The sequence below is a fragment of the Anabrus simplex genome, chromosome 2 (genome assembly GCF_040414725.1).
Source record: "Anabrus simplex isolate iqAnaSimp1 chromosome 2, ASM4041472v1, whole genome shotgun sequence".
Classification (NCBI taxonomy): Eukaryota; Metazoa; Arthropoda; class Insecta; order Orthoptera; family Tettigoniidae; genus Anabrus; species Anabrus simplex.
Window position 1 is genome coordinate 662,885,729 of NC_090266.1, and position 20,494 is coordinate 662,906,222.

At 40.4% G+C, this 20,494-nt stretch overlaps 1 protein-coding gene across 3 annotated transcripts in view; it reads left to right on the forward strand.

Moving 5' to 3' along the window:
- Positions 1-20,494, forward strand: part of LOC136863016 (transcription initiation factor TFIID subunit 3) — a 336,297-nt gene that overhangs the window by 240,717 nt on the left and 75,086 nt on the right. For all 3 annotated transcript variants that reach the window (XM_068225836.1, XM_067139319.2, XM_068225838.1), the window contains one exon: positions 8,076-8,504. In XM_068225836.1, coding sequence (XP_068081937.1) covers positions 8,076-8,504 — 429 coding nt within the window. The remainder of the gene's footprint in view (positions 1-8,075; positions 8,505-20,494) is intronic.

Below are 20,494 nucleotides of genomic sequence, written 5' to 3' on the forward strand. Positions count from 1 at the left end.
GCTACTAGCAAGATACACGTGCTTCGCTACAGTATTATACAGAAATTTATAATCGAATGCTTATTGTTTTAGATATATAATCCGCCGAAATTCGCGATCTGACTCGTTTTCTGCGAGAATCCACCCAAATTCCCGATCTGACTGGTTTTCTATTATTTTACGGCACGTTTTCTCCCATTTTTCAATCTTCCTTTCCAGCAATCGATTTCGTACTTCCCGGGCTAGGCTCAAGTATTCCTCCCGGTCAGTTGGGTCCGTAAATCTTTGCCATCTTTTCCTATAATCATTTTTAATATGGATAAAATCCTTCACGAGATCCGGCGTGGTGTCATATTGGGTGCCTTGGCGGCACTGAACCCGCGGCCGGACTGCATTCTTAGTCATTACCCGTCCAGGAGCCGTTTGCAGCGCGGTCCGCACATTTGACGACGGTCCGGATTATTATTATTATTATTATTATTATTATTATTATTAGTATTATTATTACTATTATGTGTTGCTGGAATGGCTGATGACAGGGAAAACCGGAGTATCCGGAGAAAAACCTGTCCCGCCTCCGTTTTGTCCAGCACGAATGTCACATGGAGTAACCGGGATTTGAACCACGGAACCCAGCTGTGAGAGGCCGGCGCGCTGCCGCCTGAGCAACGGAGGATCCTTATAAGTACCTTAATAACAGTAAAATCAATTGGTCTCACCTCCTTCTACACCCCACCGCCGTTAAGTTTATTTACCGCCACCCCCCACCCCCCTCCAAAATTAAAAGAATGCTTGTTTCTTTATGTTTAAGGGAGATTCCAAACACCAATGTTCACGTCTATTACCTTCAGTTTTGAGATATAAGTATCCCCATAAAATAATTTACTTTTTTCACTTCATTTCACAATACTCCCCCCCCCCAAGGGAATTTTCCCGCAAAACATACTTGTTTCTTTAATAGTAAAGGATCTTCTAAATACCAATTATCACGACTCTAACTTCTTCAGTTTTTTATTTATGTGTCCTCATGAAAGGAATTCAACTCCTTTACACTCCCGCCTTCCAAGATGGTTTCCCCACCAAAACGCGTTTTTCTTTGTTTTTAAAGGAGGTCCAAAAACGATTTTTCACGTCAGTAACAACTTTAGTTTTTATTAGATGTATGTATTCTCATACAATTAAGTCAATTAATTTTTCAATTCTTTCACCCCCCTCCCCCCCTTCATTGGATTTTCCGAGAATACGTGTTTCTTTACTTAAAGCAGATTGCAAATATCAAATTTCACGTCTGTAACATCTTCATTTTTGAGATATCAGTAGCCTAGTTAAAAGAATTCAACACCATTTTCAGTCACTTTTACCCCCCCCCCCCCTCCACCCAAGTGGTATTTCCGAAAACTAAAAATACACGTTTCTTTATGTTAATAGAGATTAAAAAATACCATTTTTCACTTCTGTAACAGGTTAAGGTTTTTAGATATACTGTAAAAATTCTCATTTTAAAATTTCACCCCTTTTGAGTTCCCCTTAAGTGGAATTTCCAAAAACAAATGACCTATGTTTCTTTACATTTACAGGAGATTCCAAACACCCACTTTTTACGTCTGTAACATTTTACGTTTCCAAGATATTCTGTAGATATAGTCTTTCAAAAACTTCACCCCAATTTGTCACTCCTGTTTAACCGCCATTAATTGGTTTTTCCAAAAACTAAAAAATACGTGTTTCGTTATTTTTAAAGGAGATCCCATATACAAATTTTCAATTCTGTAATATCTTTCGTTTCTGAGATATATGTATCCTCATTAAAGGCATTCAACCCATTTTTCACCCTTTTACACCCCTCCTATTAGGATTTACAGGAAACAAAAAATACGTGTTCCTTTATTTTTAGAGGAGATTCTAACTCCCAATTTTTACATCTGTAAATTTTAAAGTTTTAAGATGTAGACACACTCATTTTAAAAATTTCACCCCACCTTTTCACCCCCCAATATTTGGATTTTCCAAAAACGAAAAAATACGCGTTTCTTTACTTTTAAAGTAGATCCAAAATACCAATTTTCAGGTCTGTAATATCTTCAGGTTCTGAAATATAAGTAGCCTCATTAAAGGCATTCAACCCATTATTAACCCTTTTACACCCTTCCTATTGGGATTTTCCGAAAACAAAAGAATACGTGTTTCTTTATTTTTAAAGGAGATTCTAAATGCCAATTTTTACAGCTATAAACTTTAAAAGATTTGAGATACAGATAAACCCATTTTAAAAATTCACCCCCTTTCCACCCCCCACCCCCCCCCCCCCATTAATTGAATTTTCCACAAACAAAATATATGTGTTTCTTTATTTTTAAAGGAGATCCCAAACACCAATTTTCAGGTCTGTAATATCTTCAGGTTCTGAAATATAAGTAGACTCATGAAATGCATTCGACCCCTTTTTCAACCTTTTCCACCCTTCCTATTAGGATTTTTCGAAAACAAAATATACGTGTTTCTTTATTTTTAAAGGAGATTCTAAATACCAATTTTTATATCTGTAAACTTTTACAGTTTTGAGATATAGATACACTCATTTTAAAATTTCACCCCCCTTTTCACCCCCTTAGCGACGGGATATCCAAAAATCCTCTCTTATCGAGCACCTACATCTTAATATGAATATATCCTCAAAATTTCATTACTTTATGTCCAGTAGTTTTGGCTCGGCGATGATGAATCAGTCAGGACAAGTTATTTTATATATATATAGATTTCGAATTACCGAGCGAGATGGCCGTGCGGATAGGGGCGCACAGCTGTGAGCTTGCATTCGTGAGATAGTGAGTTCGAGCCCCACTGTCGGCAGCCCTGAAGATGGTTTTCCGTGGACTCCCATTTTCACACCAGGTAAATGCTGGGGCTGTACCTTAATTAAAGCCACGGCCGCTTCCTTCCCACTCCTAGGCCTTTCCGTCCCATTGTCGCCATAAGAACTATCTGTGTCAGTGCGACATAAAGCTAAAAAATCGGATTCTTCTTACTGCTCTACCATAATCATCCATTCTTCTTACGTTATACTTAAATCACATTCAGTTACGATTCTAAAAGAAAGTACAATAATTACCTGCCCAACACACAAACAAAATTAATGCCCATCAGTAGTTGTAGTTATAAAAAGAAGCGGTAGCGCACGTTACCACACGCCGAATTCTGCTCCACGTTTATGCACCCTTCAAATAAAGGAACAAATACGCCCGCGCCCCTTTAGAAGAGTCGAATATGATGTGACCGCATTGAAGCAGCTCAGTTAGTTAGGTGACGTGCAAGTAAGGTTAACAGGTGTGTTTTCCTAACCTAACCTCAGACAGGCTCCTTACCGTTTGCTCTTAGAAAATGCGTAATCAACTTTGTTACTAGAAACGCTAACGTAACGTTACACACGATCTTTATTGACTCACCTTGAAAGAGTTGAACACGTAAGATTTCTTGTAGGTGAGGGTTATCTCTCCCTTTCAAAGTGCCTCAATTAGCGACTCTTCTTAGAAGTGTTAAAATGGTGGGGTTCATTCACCAAAAAATTTACATGTAGATGTTCTTTTTCTCTTCAGAACAGAAGAGATTGTATGCTGACTGTTCAAATCTTTTCTGTTCATTACAAAATACATGTAGGTATATTTGAAATTTATAAACAAGGTAGGATAACAACAGACAATGTATGTTCTAAACACAAATATAGGTTGTATGCTTTCCAAATTGTCAGGCGTGCCGCCATCTTGCTCACTTCCGCTACTTGGTAGAGGATGCATGCTGTCCGTTCCCCTCCACGCACAATGCATTTCCCTACCTGGCACACCTCTCTTCTGCTATGAACAGGGTAACATAACATCAGAAAATATGTCTGTTTAAACACACACAAATTTGAAGACAAAAATATTTCTACTTAACAAGCTATAAAAGTGAATTTCCATATCATGCAAATATGTTTCTAAAGATTATGTTTTGACATATAGTGGATAAGACAGAAATGTATAAAAGGTAAGTGCAAATGTAACACGATTAAAACAATACTATTTTATTCTCTTCATCCCCTTCCTAATAAACCTAGTAGCGTATGGCAACCATTTCCCCCTCCTTATAGTCTTCCTCCTCTTTCCCCTTATAGACTTAGTTCTATAAGTAGAGAGGAAGAGCTTCTCCTCCGGGGTCATCTACCCTCCCTCCTCCTACCCAGCTGAGCCAGCATCGAACCTGCAAAGTTTGCGACGGAAAGTGAGCGTCTCAACCGTCCTAGCCATTCAGTCTGGCAATGTAAGGTAAGTGGTGGTATACAATTTCTAATTACTAGATTGTGTGTGTGTGCCAATAAAGCCTTGATTAAATTCCAATTCTCTCCGCAGTGCTCATGTGGAGTGAGGGCTTATGACGCTGTTGATTGTATTTGTCTGTCGGATAGGGACGTAAAGCCTTGAGCAGACCTCGCGATGCTATTCGACGGGACATGGGTCACTGCCGCATTTTACCCTCTCCCTTCCTAATATCATAATGCCATTCATTTCATATTATTATCTTCCCTGATGAGGTTGACGTCAGGAAGGGCATCCGTTTATAAGAAATACATCCTAACAGATTCATCTCACCACAAACCTAACACCGTAGAGAAGCGGGACAAGGAATGGATACACGTTAGGTTATAACTTCATGCACCCTTAGCCAGCAGTTTGTATTTCAAATCACCCACGCTGTGACGTCACAGCTCTGTCAGGAGAAGGCCTGCGCGTTCGGTTATGTAAAGATAAGCATGCATTTTTGAATCGCTCGCTCTCATTACGTCACAGCTCCGTCACTACTCCAAGGGGGAGACGACTAAGAGCCCTTGTGTGAGATTAGGTTAACGCACATGTTAACCACACCTACAAGTCACCTCATTATTTCGGCTCCTCCAAGGGGAACCCGTCTGAGGTTAAGTTGGCGTTCCTCGTAGCGAGGTTAAGTTAACACTTCATAGCCGATTGGACTCCTCCAAGGAGAGTTAGGTTACCCTTCGGGGGCAAGGTAAGGTTAACACGTCATAATGACGCCTTAAGCTCATCCGCAGGTCACCTAGCCGATTTGTGGCTCCTCCATGGGCGCCCGATCAATTTGACCCGACCTTTGCAACTCGGCTCATCCAAGGGTGACCCTTCTGATTCGGCTCCTCCAAAGTGATCTTTGAGGTCCGCATTGCCCTCGTACGTACGGGTATGACGTCATAACCTCACCTAGCGATCATAAATCACTCCCGATATCCAGTAATCGGGAGATAGTGGGTTCGAGCCCCATTGTCGGCAGCCCTGAAGATGGTTTTCCGTGGTTTCCTATTTTCACACCAGGAAAATGCCGGGGCTGTACCTTAATTAAGGCCACGGCCGCTTCCTTCCAATTCGTAGGCCTTTCCTATTCCATCGTCGCCGTAAGACATATGTGTCGGTGCGACGTAAAGCAAATAGCAAAAAACACTCCAGGTTGGCCAGTGAGGTTAGCAATGGCCTCGTACATATGCGTATGACGTCATGACCTCACCTACGGAGGTGAAAAAGCACCCCAAATAATTCCCTGACCAATTAGGCCCCTCCAGTGGAGTCAGTGAAGTAAGGCTTGCTCTCGTACACAAGGTTATGACGTTATTTCGAGTTCAGTAGTCTAGACCCTACATAGCATTACTACTCAACTAAGGGTCAGTTACCTCGCATCAGAAACTGCATAGCCTTAATACTAAACTAGGGTCAATGACCTCGTGGGAAAATGCTGACTGAGCACCCATTGTTTTAGAACGTATCTTGCCCTACTACTGTGGTTACGAACGGGCGAAGTCGAATTTGGTGGAGCTCCATACTGTCGCAACCACATCGTCAAACGATCGTACAAGGGCACATTCTCCAGCACGAGTGGAAGTTCCTGACGCAGAAAGTGCAGATAGCGTGGGCCCGTCCAATGGCCCTCAAAAAAATTTAGGTCCGTTCAGGCTTTCCCCCAAGATTCCGCACCAAACATTCACTCCCCATCGTACTTGATGGGCCGCCTGTCGCAGCCAGTGAGGATTGTCCGAACTTTAGTAGTGAATGTGGCAATTGACGTTCCCATTATTGTGGAAGCGCGATTCGTCTGAGAACAAGATATGCGATACGAATGCTGAACCATTGTCCAGCCTGCCTAATAGCCACCGACAGAACTCCATTAGAGCTTCGAAATCCCGTCCATGGAACTCTTGGTGTAGCTCAAGATGGTATGTGTGAAATTTATGTTCATGCAGTATTTGCCAGACGGACGGCTGGCTGGTGTTCACCTGTCGTACAATCGCTCTTGTAGTGATGTGTCGATTATTACGAGCTGCCTTCAGAACGGCCGCCTCGTATTTCACCCGACGTGATGGGCCTATCGCGGACTGGTGGCTGGTTGAAAATCACGCCTGTTGTCTTTAGGCGTCTTTCAACATGGCAGAATGTTGTAGCAGCCGGGTGTCTCCTGTCGGAATACCGTTCCTGGTACAGACGTAGTGCCTCGCACGCGTTTTATCTTGCTTCCCCATAAATGATGATCATGCCAACGTATTCCTCTGTGGGAACCATGTCGAATGACAGCAGAGAGTACAGTACCTTCAGGCCCTAACCAGTGGAGTATGCGCAGGGCACAAGGTGAATAACAGCGTCATTCTACTGTTTGAATGTGGCAACCCTGGGCCTGTGTTTACATATTCAAACATCACACCGATGCAAAAATATTTCAACGGTGCAGGATTCGAACCGCCGCTGCCACATACCGGCAATTGCTATGCGAACGATTAGCCACATCCGCTACGCTACACTGCAGGAAACACGATGGTAGTACGACGTGAGCAGAATACATACGCCATCCGGTTCGGTGTTTAAGACATTAATTTCCTGCACTGTTACCTAGTTTTATGCATAGATTCCCCTCCTCGTTACACAAGGTCACGAGGCACGACACATTATCATAGAGCCATGATAAGAGGACATTGCTACATGATTTCAAGGCGTCGTGTTTTGCGAACGGAAGATACAACATTTCGCTAGAGTTCAAAATCGTGTGCAAAATGTGCTCACTGAACATTAGTACCATACAGTACCCCTGCAGGGGAACAGCACTCCTATAACCATGTACATATTAGTTGGGCTCTAGCAAACGGTATTTGAAGGGGCTGTTGATCACACTGTATAGTTCATATTTCCACCGCCATGCGTTATCTATCTTCTATCTTAATCTGTTTACCCTCCAAGGTTGGTTTTTCCCTCGGAATCAGCGAGGGATCCCACCTCTACCGCCTCAAGGGCAGTGTCCTGGAGTTTCAGGCTCTGGGTTGGGGGATACAACTGGGGGGATGACCAGTACCTCGCCCAGGCGGCCTCACCTGCTATGTTGAACGGGGGCCTTGCAGCGGGATGGGAAGAGTGGAAGGGATAGACAAGGAAGAGGGAAGGAACCGGCCGTGGCCTTAAGTTAGGTACCATCCCGGCATTTGCCTGAAGGAGAAGTGGGAAACTACGGAAAACCACTTCGAGGATGGCTGAGGTAGGAATCGAACCCACCTCTACTCAGTTGACCACCCGAGGCTGAGTGGACCCCGTTCCAGCCCTCGTACCACTTTTCAAATTTCGTGGCAGAGCCGGGAATCGAACCCGGGCCTCCGGGGGTGGCAGCTAATCACAGTAACCACTACACCACAGAGGCGGGCGCCATGCGTTATGCGGTCTTATATTTCCTTCGGCTCAGTTGAACTTAGTTCATCTACAGTATGAGGAAACGCAGGTGTATCAACGAAAAATCAGATTACATTTGAGTCACCACTCCGAATTTCGATTTTGCACACTTTCTATTGTTTTCTGTATCATTATTCATGTAATTTTCCATTGTAATCCAATGAAATTTCCCCACAATCAGTTAATTGATGTAGAGATTTTTGTTTCTTGTTTTCACATGCAACCAACGAATACATACTTGAAACTTATAATTTCCTTTGTCCAGTGTAACTCTGTTGTAATATATTTTTATTTAAGGTGGTCTATTCTGAAAGTTAGTAGTAGGTTTCTTTGATGTTGTTTCCAATTGTTGGTTAGGCACAGAAGAAACGAAGTAACCGGAGGGATGATGGGGAGTCTCCACATGGCAGTGAGAGATTAGGAAACCCAGAACTGACCGCAGAACTGCCAAGGATTTCTGCATTAAGAGAGGGCTCTGGACGTTTTAAGGGTGATTTCAAAAAATCATGTGTAGCGGGGAAGGCATCATCGTATCAGTCCCCTGCTCTATCTTCAGCGGCTAGCAATAGTCCACATTCATCCCTTGAAGCTAGTCCCCCTCTCTTGGAAAGGGCAGATGTATCTCCATCGTCATATATCGAACAGTATAACCCACCATCATCGAATAAGGAAGACTACTCAACAGAGAAAGGAGTTCTCAAGGGACGCTGTGGTTCAAGAAAGCAGAGGGACGCGGAGTTGGAGCCTCCAGTCTTGGAAGCTTTAGACCCGGTTGCCTTTTATTACGTAAGTACCTCGCTATGGATTTTTAACATTTATTTTGTTATTTGAATTATCTTCCAAAGTACACTAACATTAAATTTAAAAAAAGAACATCATGAAGGAAGGGAATGGTGAATATCGTGTTTGCACGTGACAGTAGAGACCAGGATATGCCAATTCTTGGAGCCTGAATCTAATACAACCCACCAAAACAGTATTCATCGTCGAATATTTCAGGCCTGTCTGGTGTTGTGCACCTAAGGAGAGAGTAGCGTGTATTTTCCGTTGCCATAATGTGCTCAGAAGTTAAATTAAACGTTATTGGCACGACAGAACAGCATACACGTCCATCATTTGGGCAATTAACGGAGTTTGAACGAGGCCGTTAAGAGAGTTTCTTTCAGACCAGATGGAAATACTGGAGAAGTTATGGACGGGAAGTGTCAGCAGTGCATCCATTTAGGACCATTGGTCTGAGTAAAGTGTATATGCTTCTGCAGTAGTTTCTGACAGTAAAAAACCGTCGCATTGATCGTCCGGCCATAACAATCCTTACTGTCTGCTGCAAAACTGAGTATACGTAGCGTCACAGAATGAATTTGACTAGGACTATCTGTAAGGGTTTGGTTGATGTTGGGCTGCGATATCGGTTGCCACCACGCAAACTTAAATTCATGTCTGTCCACAACAAACCCGATTCCAAATGTTTGTAGGAAGGGGTGTCGCGAGGAACAAGTAGCGAAGCTCTGTGCTCTTTGACGAGAACAGATTCTGGCATGGAGCTATTGATCGATGTTGTAACGTGTGGTGTCGACCTGGTGAACAATTTTCGTCCACCTCTAGTGTTTGATCATATAACATTGTCTGAGTACATTTTATGCGGAACGTGGCCCTACTCATTTCCCTGTCATTCCTGCAACAACAAGGAGAAGTACTATTTCATCATGATACCATTACTGACATACCATTCGTGCTATCCAGTTCACTCTCCAAGTTCTTGATCATTTACGATGGTCAACAAGAAAAGTGAAACAAGTCAAAATACATCATTTTTTCAGGAGAGCCATTTAAAGATTTGTCATTCTTTTGAGAGCGAGTTTCTTTTCCTCTTTCTTAAAATTGGTTATTCCTATGATCGTGAAAGACTTAATATAATATAAGGTTTAGGAATCCATGGATAGTTGAACGTCAGTGTTATTCAGCCCTTGTACATATCAATAAAATGTACCCTTCTTTGACATATGACACTTTTCTGGAAAATAATACTAGGACTATATGATAATTTCATCTTGATACATTAGTAATCAAATGCATAAATAATTATTTTCCTAATATTTTGGAATTTTAATGTGCAATATACATCAAAAGTTTACAGTAAAAACTAAAATAAGATGTAAATGGGTAATGTAGGACCACAACTTAATATTGTAATAGGCCTAATGTTAATACAGAAAACATTTTATAGCCAGACTGACGTCAGCTGTCGTTTCCTACATAAATAATTATGGAGGAACTATAACAGCGTAATTGCATAAGTACATAATTGCAGTAATCATCAAATCTTTAACTACAAACTTTTATAATAATACGAATAAGATTTAGGAATTACATTTTTCGACATCAATTTTAACAAGCCCTGTTTTTTTGTTTCTTTGATGATCAGTTTGTTATTATACACTGCCTTCAGCTGGATTTTTGCAGTAGAACTTGATCGTGTCTTCCTTATTGCAATAGCACGAAACTCCGTATCTGCATAAGAAGTTTTGAAAAGAATTCTTTCAGGATTCTTTCCTTCAAATCGAATTCCTGAGATGCGACTAATGGTCACAGGCTTTAGGACATTTAGACCTATTTTACTGTCAAGTCCTTTAAGTCATAGGACATTTCGTAGTTCATTTCAGTGACTTGGTAAGGTTTCCTCGTCTTCTTGGCTGTACGAATTAGTGTGACATATTGCTGTGGAAGATAAATCGGTCCATATTTTAGAGATTTTGTTACCTCACGTCAATGGTTGCATGTGTGCACTATCGCCTTCTTTCTGGCTGTGTCCTTTAACCAAATATTTGTGGATAATTATTCACAGCAAAAAAATACATTGAAAAGACGAAGCGATTTTTTGCTGGCCGCAACAGTTATCTGAATAGAATATTACATGAAGTTTTTTGCTCTCTGTGTTCTTAGCTCTCTCTTCTAAACCGTCAAGATATCTCAAGACACAAGTTCCGGTTTCATTAGCACCCCGGTTCCCTTCGGTCTCATCCCATAAAAAACATTGGACTGTATTACACTGAAGCTCAAATATCGTAAAATTGAAAACGTTGATTTTTGAAGTGTAGTAAAAACTGAAGGCATCACCCCTAGGATACTGAAGTACTGTCTGTAAATCATATACAACGACAATTAAATTGCTGCTCACACTTTTCTTATCATTATCTTTTTCCATGCGTGATAGGTCTTTTTATAGTAAGTGTCTGTTGTATTTTTCCTTCTGTTTCTGTTTTTCTTCTTCCGAAGCATTTATGAACATCATGCAGTCTTCAAACATATCCGTTTTCGGTTTAAAAAAACGAAATATTTAAACCATTATTAAAAATCCTGGGGTACATTAAGTAATTTGCAAATGACAGATTCTTCTTCTTGCATTGATCAACATCTCTGTGCAGGTCCGCTATTGTTCTGCTACCATCAATGTATTCTCTCCTCGAATCTTTTCGGCAGTAATGACTTTCTATCCTTGGAATTGAGTTAATATGGTGACGTACTCCTTCTTTTACATCATCAGCAATGTGGTGATGCTTACCGTGTTTGCCTCTAAGGTCTGAATCAAGTATTCCACCTGTTGCACAACTATTCTTGTGTAATACTGTTCTTATTGGCCTGTCTGTTATGTCCAGTGTGCTTTTAAAATAAGTTTTACAAACTCTGATCCTTTTTTTTTTCGTAACAGTAAAATAAAACGCGTTATTATTTGAGCGATGACTGCTTTCTCTGATGTATCTGTACTTAGGAGAAATACTCTCTATATTGAACAGAAGGATCTCACGTTACCTTTGTAAGTCTCCCAAATTCCAATATTCATCAAATATCTTCTGACCGTCTTCTTCTTTAATTTTTGTACTGCATTTCAACCTGTATTTGTCACTACAACTTCCTCCCATTTTCTTCTTAACGACTTTTCCACTCCTGGAACTGGATTCATACTCCTTTCCAGAGTTCCTGCACTGCTTTGCTAATGTTTTCTTCCATTCCATTGGTTTCTCCCGTCTTTTCCTTCCTTTCTTTTTTTTCTACGTCAGCATTATCCTCCACAGCAGGGTCTTCTTCAGATTCCGCTCCTGCGGACGAAGAGGATGAACTTGTTTGTCCCTTGTAGGTAGGATCTTGAATGTCATCATCAGATGAGATGTCCGATTCTGATTATGATGTGTGAGAATTAGGTAATGATCTGCTACTACTTTGTTTGTTCACATCTGAAATGAAATAAAAGGACGTTTTCAACCATTGAAGATTATTTACGTACATTAAGATTTGTTTTCTGTAGATACGCAGCATACATATTCTCCTAGCAATAAATCAAATGATTGATTTATAAGGAAGAATATCTAAACAAGGTAAATGTTCTAACCTTGTTGCGGTGATGGCAAAGCCACTTTGTCTTCGGATGGGTCAGTAGAGTCTGAACTCTGTTGAAGCTGTGGTCCACGATGCGACACTAGTATCGTTGACTCAGCGACTGAAGTAATTCCAGTGGCATCTGAAACAAGGTTTAAAATTTGATCTGAAATGTTAGCCGGGAACCATGCTTTGCAATGAATCTAATTCATATTATATAAGGAAACATCAGATAAAATAAAAATACAGATTATGAATATTTTAAACTACATACATAGGTAATTCCTTTCACTAACCTGCTTGATGAAATGCTGATGTAACGTCTCTTCTTGGATCTACTGGTGTCAGAGTTGTCCACTCACAGTTCTTATCAGTTGACTCACCATTGCCTTCCAAATGATCATATTTCATTTTTGCCAGCTTCAAGATAACTTTTGTGCGCTGGGACGCCATTGTTCATAATATCTGATGGCTTACTAGGAAACAAAATGAAAGAAAGCACGAGTAACTTGAAATATACATACCAATATCAAGGAATTTCATATTAAGAACTATGGGGAAATGTGTCACAAATTCAAAGTTTACTGCGGAATTTTCCCACAGCAATGCTCTGTTTATATTGAAAAGTGACACAATTCAAAATATGTCGCAGTAGGATATAATTATATTGTAGAAAAATGTCTTAACTAAAAATAATTTACGACGATGAAGAAAAGATGCGTTGTGTTAGGCTTACCTTATCATTAAAAGTGGTTTAACTCGAAAAATGACACTTTTCTTGATAATAAACTATAATAATATTGTCACGAATTGAGATATGACATTCTTCTCGACACAGCTGCGATGTTGCCGCTTCCGCTCCCAGACCTCAAGTGAGACGTGACGTTATTCCAGATAACAGGCAGTCGGTGATTCTTCCGGCGGAAAAACGACATTACTCCCATCTAGCGGCCAATTTTATAGATAGATATATGACGTTTTTCTATGTAAAAATATGCAGTGAGAACAACGTGTTCCACTTCTTAACTCAAAATTGCATTTTCTTGACTTGTGTCACCTTTCTTGTGTACCATCAATGTATCCTGGCGAGGCACGATAATCAGATCATCTCGAACTACTTTGGTATGGGCCTGAACTGGACGTCGTCTGATTCGGTCTTCAGTGCTGACAGCGATCCATACAAATCTACGCCACCAGGTGCAATACGCATCGAAATTCATTCTGAAGGATGATATACGGCACCTCCATTTCTTGCGAAACTTGCTGCATTATTAGCGGAGAGGGGTGCACAGAGTAGAGTTCACTGCTATAGCTTTACTGCACTTTGATTCAATCTCACTTACTATAGGCCTATTGCTACTCTGGGAGAACATACATCCTAAATACTTGAAATTATCTACCTGTTCCAGCTTTGTATTTCGACACGGTCTGGAATCTGAGTACACATGAGTATGGTCGTGCACATGATTGCGTTCGATACACCACTTATATTGGATGTAAATAGAAATTCCTTCTCTTTAGTCAAAGGCTTTATTTTGTTCTTTTTTTATTTTCCGCTAGTAAATAACAACTGAGAATTTGCATCCTGGTACATATTGTTTGTAAATGGTATCTTCGAGGCCTTAACTACAAGTGGCGAGTGAAATTGTATCTATAATACTACTGAACGTCTTTAGAGCAAAGTATTGAGAATTCCACAGACAAGTACCTAATTATATTATGCACCATGGCATAGCTTTCTTTGTGGGTTTACTGTTGCGAAAATTGTGATTGGATTCCCAATTTTCAGTTGCAATACAAAGAAATGTGTTTTAACGTAAGTGTTAATTAACGTCAAACGTGGGACGTACTAATTAACAGCAGAAGTAACTGTGAGAGAAGAGAAACGAGGTAATAAACGCCTAGTTCAGTAGTAATGCTATGTAGGTTCTAGACCATTGAACTCGGAATAACGTCATAACCTCGTGTACGAGAGCAAGCCCAACCTCACGGACTCCATTGGAGGGGCCTAATTGGTCATGGAATGGTCTGGGGTGCTTTTGGACCCCCGTAGGTGAGGTTATGACGTCATACGCATACGTACGAGGGCAATGCTAACCTCACTGGCCAACCTGGAGTGATTTGACCGATCGGTGAGGTTATGACGTCATACCCTTACATACGGGGGCAATGCTAACCTGAAAGACATCTTTGGAGGAGCCGAATCGGACGGGCCTTCTGGGAGGAGCCGAGTCGGAAACATTTAACGGTAAAACTAACCTCCTTCAAACAGTCATTAAAACGAGGTTGTCATTACCCAACTCTCCTCTTGCATCTGAAAACATTCATATTCTTCATCCTGTGAACCTGGAGTATGAGAACTCTGTTCGAGTAGGTTTTTGTACCTCTCAAGATTAGGAAAGTTTCTCCATGTTTTTTAGAATGTTTCGAAAGCAGCTTCTCAACGTCCCGAAGTACTCCAATAAGAATTTGATGGGGATTTATGTTTTTGGAGTGCAGTCCCCTTTACAATTCGGTCTCTCCCTTCCTGTCTCAATATTGTATGCTACTTTTCCGTTCTTCCTATCAGTGGTTAAAGGTGTGTCAACAGACTCCTTGATTCGTTATAACGTATCCATTTATTCATGAACAGAAAATGAGGCCAAAAATTATCCAATGGGATCTCTTCCATTGTATTCAACGAGATTAACACAGTCGATCTGTAACTAGACTGAAGGAGTCACAACCTGAAAGAACATACGCTGTAACATGCATTTTTTCGCACACGAAGTGTAATATTATCTTCTAGTGCAATAATACCCATAATTTTAAATTGCGGTTTACTTTTTCATTCATAACTGTGGCTGTGAATGAGCACTTTTTTATAAATTTGAGAAATTTTAAATTCATTATTATTCTATAAAACATCTCATTCTACAATATTATACATACATACATACATACATACATACATACATACATACATACATACATACATACATACATACATACATACATACATACATACATACATACATACATACATACATACATCATCATTATAGACCTTTATGCCTTTCAGCGTCCTTCTGACATTCGAACATTGTTCTTCCGAAGCATACTGAGCAAATTATCTACTATTTCTATTGGTATTCCATAAGATTACACGTCTGCAAGAGGAAATCTTGAAGTAGAGCTGGCTTGCAGACTTCACGCGCTGTTTGTATTTCGATTTCCAGTCAGATAGTGTCCAATCTCTTTCAGTCAACTTCAGTGTTCCATACTGTTGAAAAACGTCATGATACTCCTCTTTCTTACTAAGAGTATACATTTTCCTCAGATGTATTTCAATCAGCCCAAATACTCTATTTGAAGGCAAAAAGGAGTGGCCAGTTACAGGGTAGAGTAGCTCCACTTTTTGGATCTTCTCAGGAGCGCATTCTGCCAGCAACTTTTCACACATTATTAAAATGTGTGCCTTTTTAAATTTTGTCCAGCGTAACCATCTGCGTTCAATCTGCAAGCCTCTGTGAATTTACTAAACGTCGCCACAATTCTCAATTTGCAACTAGTGTTGTGGGTTTCGTTCTACACCTCTTATCCCTAAATCGTTAGAAACTGAGTCTAACCATCGTCTTATTGGTCTCCTTCTAATTCACTTACCCTTCATAATAGAAATCATTATTTTCCTAGGTAACCTATCCTCAATCAATCAAATCAATCAACCATTCACTACTGATCTGCATTTAGGGCAGTCGCCCAGGTGGCAGATTACCTATCTGTTGTTTTCCTAGCCTTTTCTTAAATGATCGCAAAGAAATTGGAAAATTATTGAACACTTCCCTTGTTAAGTTATTCCAATCCCTAACTCCCCTTCCTATAAACGAATATTTGCCCCAATTTGTCCTCTTGAATTCCAACTTTATCTTCATATTGTGATCTTTCCTACTTTTAAAGACACCACTCAAACTTATTCGTCTACTGATGTCCTCCCACGCCATCTCTCCTCTGACAGGCTCGGAACATACCATTTAATCGAGCAGCTCGTCTCCTTTCTCCCAAATCTTCCCAGCCCAAACTTTGCAACATTTTTGTAACGCTACTCTTTTGTCGGAAATCATCCAGAACAAATCGAGCTGCTTTTCTTTGGATTTTTTCCATTTCTTGAATCAAGTAATCCTGGTGAGGGTCCCATACACTGGAACCATACTCTAATTGGGGTCTTACCAGAGACTTATATGCCCTCTCCTTTACATCCTTACTACAACCCCTAAATACCCCCATAACCATTTGCAGAGATCTGTACCCTTGATTAACAATCATATTTATGTGATTACCCCAATGAAGGTCTTTTCTTATATTACACCTAGGTACTTACAATGATTCCCAAAAGGAACTTTCACTCCATCAACGCAGTAATTAAAACTGAGAGGACTTTTCCTATTTGTGAAACTCACAACCTGACTTTTAACCCCATTTATCACCATACCATTGCCCAGCGTCCATCTCACAACACTATCGAGGTCACCCTGCAGCCGCTCACAATCTTGTAACTTATTTATTACTCTGTACAAAATAACATCATCTGCAAACAGCCTTACCTCTGATTCCACTTCTTTAAACACATCATTGATATATATAAGAAAACATAAAGGTCCAATAATACTGCCTTAAGGAATTTCCCTCTTAATTATTACAGGGTCAGATAAAGCTTCGCCTACTCTAATTCTCTGAGTTCTATTTTCTAGAAATATAGCCACCCATTCAGTCACTCTTTTTTTCTAGTCCAATTGCAATAATTTTTGCCAGTAGTCTTCCATGATCTCCTCCATTCGCGTCACATGACACACCACCGAAGCCGGTTTATGCGTACAGCTTCATCCACCGAGTTCATTCATAACTTATCCTTTATCTCCTCATTCTGAGTATCCTACCATTGTTCCCACCTGTTTGTACCAGCAATCATTCTTGCTACTCTCAGTTCAGTTACTTCTAACATGAATAAGATATCCTGAGCTGACCTCCTTCCTACAGAATATTGTTAATCGCAACTCAGAGTTCACTGCATTGGCTTTACTGCACCTTGATTCAATCTCACTTACTATAGTCCTATTGCTATTCTGGAAGAACACACATTCTAAATACTTGAAATTATATACCTGTTCCAGCTTTGTATCACCAACGTGACATTCAATTATTCTCTTGGATTTCTTACCTACTGACATCAATTTAGTCTTCAAAATGCTGATTTTCATACCATACTCATTGCACCTATTTTCAAGTTCCAAGATGTCAGACTGCAGGCTTTCCATTAGGACCAAGTCGTCAGCATAAGCCAGACTGCTTACTACATTTCCACCTAACTGAATACCTCCCTGTCACTTTATACCTTTCAGCAAAAGATCCATGTAAACTATAAATAACAAAGGTGAAAGATTACTGCCTTGTCTAACCCCTGCAAGTAATCTGAACCACGAACTTATCCTAGCATCAATTCTCACTACAACCCAATTGAGAACGTAGCCTTTGATTGATTTTAATAATCTACCCTTAATCTCATAGTCCCCCAGTATGGTGAACATTATTTCCCTCGGTATCCTGTCTTATGCTTTCTCTAGATCTACGAAACATAAACATAACTTCTATTCCTCTCGTAGCATATTTCAGTTACCTAGCGCATACTGAAATCTGATCCTGACAGCCCCTCTGTGGTCTGAAACCTGGTTTTGATCCTACTCCCTCTCAACCACTCATCGCACCCTCCCTTTCAAGATGCCAGTGACTACTGGTATACTAATCAATGAGATACCTCAACAGTTGTTGCAATCGTTCCTGTTCCCTTGCTTATAGATAGAAGCAATTACTGCTTTTGTCCAATATGAAGGTATCGTACCGACACTCCATGGTAATCTTATCCCTCTGTGAAGCCATCTCTTCCCTGCCTTCCAACTATACTTCACAACTTCAGGTCTAATTTCATATATTCCCGCTGCCGTATGACAATGGAGTTTACTTACCATCTTTTCCACTTCCTCAAGCGTAATTTCACCAACATTATTTTCCTTCTTCCCATGAGCTCGATTGTTCGCGACGCCACCCGTAAGATTTCCTTTTAGGCTGAGAAGGTTTTCAAAATATTCACTCCACCTGTCCAGTGATTCTCTGGGATCTATTATGAGTTCCCCTGAATTACCCAAAACACTGTTCATTTCCTTTTTCCCTCCCTTCCTAAGATTCTTTATTACTGTTCAGAAAGGTTTCTCTAATGCCTAAACTAGCCTTTCCAGGTTATTAACAAAATCTTCCCACGACTTATTTTTGGATACAAAACTGTTTGTTCCGCTCTCTTTCGTTCATCTATGGACAATTCCCTGTCTGCATCACCCCTTGTTTAGAGCCATTTCTGATAAGCCTTCTCTTTATGTTTACGAGCTGCTCTCACTTCATCATTCCACCAAGATGTTCGCTTTTTCCCATCTTTACACACAGATGTTCCTAGGCATTCCCTTGCTGTTTCTACTACAGCATACCTGTATGCCACCCATTCTCTTCCTATATCCTGAACCTGCTTACTGACCACGGTTCGGAAATTCTCACTAATCATATCCATATACTTCTGTCTAAATTTCTCGTCCCGGAGATTTTCGACCCTTATTAGTTTGCAGACAGATTTCACTTTTCTATCGTAGGCCTAGGGACACTTAATTCACTATAGGTCAGATAGCGGTCTTTATCATCGAAAAATCTCCAGAAAACCCGGATATTCGTAACAGATTTCCTGAATTCGAAGTCGGTGAAGATATAGTCTATTATGAATCTGATACCCCTACCCTCCCATGTGTAGCGGCGAATAGTCTTATGCTTGAAAAATGTATTTGTAACTGCTAAACCCATACTAGCACAGAAGTCCAGCAAACGCTTCCCATTCCTATTGCCCATTAGCACTATCCTCTCCTTGCTGCTGACCCTGACTACGATGTCACACAATGCTTCATAAAACTTATCAACTTCATCCTCATCTGCAACCTCACATGCTGAATGCACCGAGACCATTGCGTCCTAATTCTTCTAACTGCCAACTCTACCCACATCATTCGGTCATTTACGTGCCTAACAAAAACTATGTTGCTTGCGGTAGTATTCCTGATGAAATCCCCTACCACACACTCTGGCCTTCCTTTTTTAACACCCGTCAAGTACACTAATCTCCTATCTCTTCCTTGTTATCTCCCCTTACCCGAATATCACTTACTCCTAGCACATCCAGGTGCATCCTCTTTGCTGACTCAGCCAGTTCTACTTTGTTTTTTCCATAAGCCCCATTAATATTGATAGCTCCTCATCGAATTCCATTTCATTCGCCAAATTGTTTTCAAGGAGTCGCTCTCCTGTCAAATGGGAGTGGGACTCTATTACTCCCATATTTCCGAGGCTTGCTTGAAATGTTCTGAGATCGGTTAATTCGTGGAATGCTACCCTTCTTACACATATTCCATGTGAGGACATCTCCTCTAACATGTTAGGGACCAACGTTGGGTTGTATGGTCCTAGCTGCTCGAGCACAAGGAGGGCCACGAATCAGAATATATACGAGATGTCCACCCCCATTCCGTAGCAACTGGTATCCCGACTCTCAGGACCACTTACTAGGCCACACAGACATTGCCCATGGGTCACGAACTAGGACATGACTACAGTAACCCACACATTGAACCATCACCATATTATAAATATATGATTTTTCCAGTTCTGAATTAGTATTTTTTTATTGAAAACCCATTTCTGAAGCTAAGAGACGTAGATTGCTCCAAAAACGGACACCTGCGCGGTAGTTTACATCAAAAGCGGACATCTACGAGTTTGCGTTTTGACATTTGTGTTATAAAAGCTCATTTTCACTAAATAAGTTTACAAAATTGATGTTGATAAAGTAAAAAAATGTTTTCATGCTTAAAGGTAAATTAATGTTAAAAAATTTCACCTAAATTTACGAAGAACACATATTGAAAGAAAATAGTGCTGCTTCACGAAAATGATAAAAACTATAATTATAAATTTAAACAAATATTCACTTATTTATACTGAATTAAATTAACGTTATTTGAGGGGGCCCGATTTTTTTGGCAGACGGGCCCATATCACATTCGTTATGCCAGTGAGCCTGAGATGAAACAAATTCTTGGAGAAGCTTTCGTTCAAGTATGAGACCATTTAATGTCTTCAGTGGAACAAACTTAAGAATATTAATCCAGAAATCTAAAGATTAAGGATCAAAACATTGTGATGTTGATTCCGTTGACTTTTTACGTTATCTTACAAAACTGTAACGCGCCTGTAAGGCCCAAGCTGTCGCGTTGAAGGACGAAATAATGCCGGAAACATTAAAAATGGCGGGAAGGTGGATTTCTAGCTGCCACTACTGA